This window comes from Aulonocara sp. 'chitande type north' Nkhata Bay, linkage group LG8 (genome assembly GCF_057382095.1).
Source record: "Aulonocara sp. 'chitande type north' Nkhata Bay isolate Kocher_YH1m ecotype deep benthic linkage group LG8, A_spYH_male_GT1.1, whole genome shotgun sequence".
NCBI classification, from domain to species: domain Eukaryota; kingdom Metazoa; phylum Chordata; class Actinopteri; order Cichliformes; family Cichlidae; genus Aulonocara; species Aulonocara sp. 'chitande type north' Nkhata Bay.
The window spans coordinates 17,844,391-17,850,999 of record NC_141351.1 but is presented as its reverse complement, the minus strand read 5'-3'; the positions used below and the strand labels follow the sequence as shown (position 1 = coordinate 17,850,999).

At 39.6% G+C, this 6,609-nt stretch overlaps 1 protein-coding gene across 1 annotated transcript in view; it reads right to left on the bottom strand.

Annotated features, from left to right (window-relative positions):
* Positions 1 to 1,588: 1,588 nt before the first annotated feature.
* Positions 1,589 to 6,609, bottom strand: part of mta3 (metastasis associated 1 family, member 3) — a 29,783-nt gene continuing 24,762 nt past the window's right edge. The window contains exon 19 of the mRNA XM_086303996.1: positions 1,589 to 2,234. Within this exon, the coding sequence (XP_086160122.1) occupies positions 2,063 to 2,234 (172 nt within the window). The 3' untranslated portion in view covers positions 1,589 to 2,062. The remainder of the gene's footprint in view (positions 2,235 to 6,609) is intronic.

Genomic DNA, 6,609 nt, shown 5'->3' with positions numbered 1-6,609 from the left:
ACACTAACATAAACATTCTGACTGAAAGAAGAAATCAAGTGACCCATCGGTCAGCTGAGGCTCTCACCTCAAAGACATGCGGCGGCAATGCCAGTTCTAAAACTCAGAATAAACACACCCGGATGCGCTGGCAGGCAGCTTTTTGAGGCAATTTGGCGGTACAGCAGGGGGAGAGAGGTTTGAAATCAGTAAAAATGCAAGCGTCAGCTTTAAAGAACAAAAAGCAGAGGATGTTAGCTCATAGCAAACAGCTGCTGGCAAAGCCGCATGTATTTTTATGCCTCAAAAAGTTGCCGGGACATCACAGCCTTGAGGGAAATGTGACGGATCCATGCCCTTTTCTGCTGCAAAGGAAGTGCTTTAGTACCCATGTTTGGGATAGGTAGGTAGAACTGGCCATAGAAAGAAGATGAGTTCAATTTACAGTGATGTAATGACATATACAATATATTATACAGCGGTTTATGTGGGGGGTTTATGTTGTTTGATGTAAGCTGGCTCTTAATTTCTCTGCCTCGTTATACTTCAAGCAGATTCATCATGAGTAACATAGTTTCTTAGGTAGAATTATACACGTTTTGTTGTTTTTATTGTTGTTTTTAAGAGGGCCTGTTATGCATTTTCTTATGTTATGACATATATATTTATATATATATAGAGAGAGAGAGAGAAATTACAAGTTTCATGTCCATATTAAAGAGGATCTGTTCTATTCATTTATAGTCCATATTTCTATTCCTGGGCACTACTAAAGTACCTTTTAATAAAAGCAGCTCAAAATAATCCTTATTTATATTTATTTGATCCTTTTTGCAGCCCTTGCTCCGTCCTCTGAGTGAAACAAGTTGTTCAACTGTGTCGCCGCTCCATGTAAGCTATCTTATTCTAATTGGATATCCCTCGTAAACAAAAGGTTTGAACAACAGGTGGGCGGGACTTCTGTTGTCACAGTAAGAGAAGGAAAAACTGTGTGAAACTGAGCATTTGGCTCACAGGCGTTACTTATTAAACTTTTAATATCAGCAACACTGATAATACAACCCCTTTAAACATGCCAAAAGTGTGTGTGTATGAAACAAAAGCTTATGCTTGAGACAGTTTTTTCCATTCTTAACTCTGAATTCCTTTTAGGATGTTCTGTTTGCAAGAAGCTGCCAATCAGTTAAAAGTTGGCTTGAACAGGAGAGGAGATAAAAATGCTTTACTTTGCTTGTGAGAATCTGCACCAAAGCCCAGCATAAGATATACAAGGCTCATTTTGAGCCTGAGTGAATGATGCAAAACCACTTCAGTATAGTCCAAGAATAGAAATATGGAGCCAGAAACAGACCCCACTTAAATATCTCATCTCTCTTCAACACTGATTCCAGCTCATTTATTTAGATTTCAAGAGGTGTGTGAATGACTGAAACTAAAACACAGTTTATAGCATTCGTGTCTTAAATGGCCAATCTCAGTATAGTGCATTTTCTTTTTTAATGTTAGCAGTGGACTCGTGTCTTGATACCCATATTAAAAGAACCCCATTCCCCCTTAAATGCAGCGCTACCCCTTCCCCACACTAATTCAAGCCCCCATGCCCCCACCCAATATAACTTTATACAAACTGATAAAACTTCACGAAAATTCACCATCAACACAAAGGTCACACAAAGTCCTGTGGTTACGTCCATCCTGTAAAAACTAAAAACAGCGGACATCAACATCCGCTCGGACCGCTCCCTCATGTGTTGGTTGATAGGGTCACATATATATAAGCACGCTCTCTACGTGCACCCAGATACAGTATATACATATACAAATGTAATCCCCAGGGGAGTAAAGACAGGCAGCACTTGCAGTCAGGTCAGGCTTATGTTTCTATTGCATTGCAGCTCATTGCATCCTTCTGTTGCCAAACAGTTAGACAGGTTGTTTAAGTGTTGTCAGGGGATACAATGGTATTTTTAGGACTAAAAGTAAAGGGGGAGTTTGAGGATTTAATGGCAGAACAGGTGGTGAGAATTCATTAGTGTGTACGCAGAAGTGCAGGTGGAGTGGAGGTCGGAGAGTCCATATCCGATCAATCGTGGATAACAATGGGGCCTCGCATTCTCAGGCTGGGGTGAGGGTGTGGAGGGGCGAGGACAAGCCCCTGCGGTGGACCCTGGGAGACCCTGCGCAGGGTGATTTGCTCACAAGGTTGCCGGCAAGCGTGCCTCAGCTGGGAGCGAGACAACATCCGTCGAGCCCGCCTAGATGGATGGAGACAACATGGGACAAGATGAGTGAAGAAAAAAAACAGGGATGCAGAGATAAACAGCATTAATAAAACTAAAAGGATGTTCCTGATCTTAGGCGTTTGGTACTTGTTTTATGCTTCCTCTCTGCCATATTTCAGGGGCTTATATTATGTTTTTCATTCAACTCCAGGTCTGAAGCAAACTTCTAAGTGCCTCAGTTCTACAAAAGACTACCAGAGACTGGCTTCATAGTTGGTTAGTCTGGTTGCCATAAACTCATGTGTTAAAATGCACAACTTTGCAGCTGAAATTAACATGTTTACACCTGGGCAGTAGTTCAACTACCGGTATGCTAAGATTTTGAAATTTTTTTAATGCAGTAATCTGAAAAAATGGCATACTGTGTGGTGCAGTTTGTGCATCAGACTGGCTATGTCCATACTATATATTCATCTTTTATTTTTCCAACCTTTTCTAACAATCGACACTACTGACTTTGCAAATTCAGATTAATAATACAAAGATTTGGTAAATTTTATAGGTAAGACTTTATCGATCCCCTAGGAAATTCCCTAGCAAGCCAAGCTGCAATGTCAGCAGTTATAACCCATTAGACTACATTTTACAGAAATGGTATTATAAGTAAATTTACCTTTGGTACTTTAACTGTATTTCACTGCTTAAAAATGCAAATATCAGCAGCTAATCCAACTATTGCCTCGAGGGTCAGGGAAACAATAATCACTCAACATGAGTCGAAAATCCTTAAATAAATAAAACAAAACAACAACAAAAAATGTTTTTACTAATACTTTAGCACTGAATTGCTGTCATGTGACTGACTGATTGTACAGTAACAAGCAGATGAGTAGGTGTACTTAATAAAGTGGCTTCTGAATGTATTTCTTAGCCTGCAAATAATGCTTGTCTGAGACGATTACTCATGTTGACTGCATCAACACATAGAGCCCAAATATACAAATTATGAAACTGACTTCATGAGACAGCTGATTTATCACCGTGGGCTTGCCATACTGCGCTACTGGTTGTTAATCATCTGGTTGTTTGGTTGGAAAAAATGTAATCATCAGTCAACATCTGATTCTGGTTTTAGAATCAGTGTCTCTTAAATATGAGCAAGAAAATGGCTTCTGATTTCTCTGATCAGTGCAATTTAAGCAGAAAAGTGCAAACAGCCAGAGAACGGCGAGTTCAAGACATGAAGATGAAAAATCTCATAAAGAGAGAAAGCTGTGAAGTTTAGGGTAGTTTGAATGATTTAATATGAGCACAGTTCAGCTGGAGGGCAATACATTGCGGATCCAGGCTGTTGAGAAGGTAATTAGATACAACTAGATTCTTCTCATCTCGAGAGATTTACTATAGGAGAGTGCAGCGCGTTCCGAGCACCAGAACAAATACACGTGTCTGTTATGAAGTAATAGAGGAGAACATTTTTGCAGGATTTTCTGGCTCGTTGAGGGTTTTGTAGGTAATTTCCAGACTGCAGTGGGCTTTGCGGCGTGACAGGAAAGCACTTTTTACAACCCACAGGCACTAAAGAATCCCAGATTCTTGGGACACACTCACAAGTCTTGGACAGAGCGCTAATTGAATCCAAATGGAGACAAATGCAAGGTGCATAACCACAATGTATAGGTGATTATTCATGGTTCCCTTAGAGCAGTCTGAGACTTAATGCACAGCAAAGCTCTTTGTGCAATCTCATTTTCTTCCCCTTTCCTATTGCTGTAAATGTTATCTCGTATTGTGAATGCAAAACACACCGGCTGCCTCCAAATCCCCGCTGCACTGCACAACTATAATGTGCCGAACCACGGGGATCTCCTACCGAGCAGATTACAGTACATTATGTGCCAGTACATCCAACAACACCAAATGTGTCTGAATGTGCATGTAAGAGTCTCCACACAAATCTCTCAAGTACAGTATACCCTGACACTGAGCACCGCATGCGTGTGCTATGGCTCAAAGTTAGAGGACACGCAGTTATAACACGGAGGGAAAACAGAACGGATTTATCTCTGCTGGTTGTCTGTTCATCTGGTTGTTGGGAGGAAGAAAGCAAACATGTAAATCTATCCTCAAACATATCAGCCTGTCTCATTTATATTCTGCTTTGCTCTGCTTCTGTATCCTAATGTTCCCCATTTCTGACGCTTTGCTATAGACAATCATTCGATATATGATATTATAACACTGTTAATACTGAGGCATTGTTAAGCACTTTAAGCACCATTTCGCTGTTTTAGCTGTGAAGCTTGTGTATCCATTTTATTTGCAGTTTGATTGCTTAGTTCAGAAGTTCGGAGCCTCTCCAAATGCAAATCCATAAAATCTGAAGGATAATGTGACAAATTTGGGGAAGAAATGAGACGTGCTCATTTTCCAGCTCCATATTTAGTGCTTTGAGTGCTCCGGAAGAGTAGAAAAGCGCAATATAAGAATCAGTCCATTTACCATTTGCCATTTATTTTTAATCGTGGATTCTACTATAGTAGCTTATCATGATTCATAGTTTAAAGTAAGCTCCTTAGTTTTAGCTTTTCTATCCTTAATCTAGTTTTCTTCTGACTGGCTGCAAAAGATTTAATCACCAGCTGGGTGGAGCTTCCTTGCCTCGGATGACCAATTTGTCTAAGACATCATGAAGACCAAAGCCCTAGCCTTTGGTTCACAAGGATTACCTTTACATACACTTATTATTTAAAACATTAGCCGTGTTAATGTAGAGCTCATTTTAGTATAACTTGGTTGTTGAGTGTTTATCCAAGTTACATTCTATGTAAATCCTAGATATGGTTGTGTGTGAAAATCTCTGTGAAACTGAAGTTTTGGAAAAATCCAGATCAGCCAATCTGGCACAAGAGCCCGACCACATTCAAAGTCACTTGAATCCCATTTCTTCCTAATTCTCATGCTCGATTTGAACTTCAGAAAGTTGTGCTGCGAGTTACTGTCATGCGACTGGCTGATTAGAGATTTACAAGCGATTAAACAGGTGTATCTACAAAAGTATTTGGTAAGGATATATGAGAGAAAATAAGGAAAACATGTTAGGTCCAATTTATAGCAATTTCTCTTTGCAAACATCTGATTTTTGTGATATCTTGGGAGTATTCGATTTCAGGAATTAAACAAGCTGCCATTCATTTACTCACCAAAATGCAATGGGGGGTTTTCCAATTAAATAAGGGGGAAAAAGTCACTGGAGTGCTATTTTTTATCAGCAATGAAAGAAATGAGGAACAGTGGTGTAATAGTTTTGTATTTACTGGTTATTTATGGACTGCTGTCACCTCAAGGGAGGAAAACATTAAAAGGTAGGAAAAGTGGGCTCTTTATACCTGGTTTATACTTTGAGTGTAAAATGCAATTTACATGCGAACAAAATATTTTAACATAGTCTTTACATGAAAGCCATGAAAGATTGCTAAAGATTATTATAGTTCCCAGAGGATGTTCTCGCTTACTTTCTTGTACTTTCTTTAAGTAGTCTTCAGGAATAGTTCTCCGGGCTACATGAAAGACATGCTTTGGATGTTGGCTGCCTTTTGTTCCATTTACAGTTGAGTTCATCCACCTCTGCCTCAACAATGTTGAGGTCCAGGCCCTGGGGGTGCCAGTCTTTGACTGATGGTGTTCCATTCTCTGTTTTTCTATCCAGGTATGTTTTTATTGCACTGGCAGTGATTTTGGATTCATTGTCCTGCTGAAAAATTAAGTAATGCCAAGTAGATCCTTTCCAGATGGCATTGCACGGTGGATGAAAATCTGACGGTACTTTCTGCATCTACAATGCCATCAAGTTTGACAAGATGCCCAACACCACTGGCTGAAATGCAGCCCTAAACCATGACATAGCCTCCAGCATGTTTTACAAATAGCTGTAGACACTCCATGTTTTGCTTTTTTCCTGACCTCCTCTAGACACAATGATGGCAATTCAAATAAAAAGTCTTTCATTTGGATTGATCTCTCTGTAACACCTGCTGCCGCTGATTTTAAGTCCAGTTCTTGTGTGATTATTGTACAATATTTTAAAAAGTTTAAATTTTCCTGTCCATAGTTTCAAATTTTTTATTGCCTAACTAGTAGAATTGTTTTAATGACGCTCCACTGCGTCACCTAAAATGAAACACATTTTGTCATCTCTACTTTCATTTCTATTTATCTCTCTCCCATCTCCGAATTAGTGGGAGACATCTCCAACCCCTTGTCTATACTCTGTGTTTTCATCATACTCAGAGAAAAGGAGAAGCAAAGAAAGGGAGTTGATGAAACCTCTGATCATTTCTCATTAGCACCAACTTTTCAGGGCACATCTATTAATGCATTTTGTTCAGAAAGGCATTAATTGTCTCTA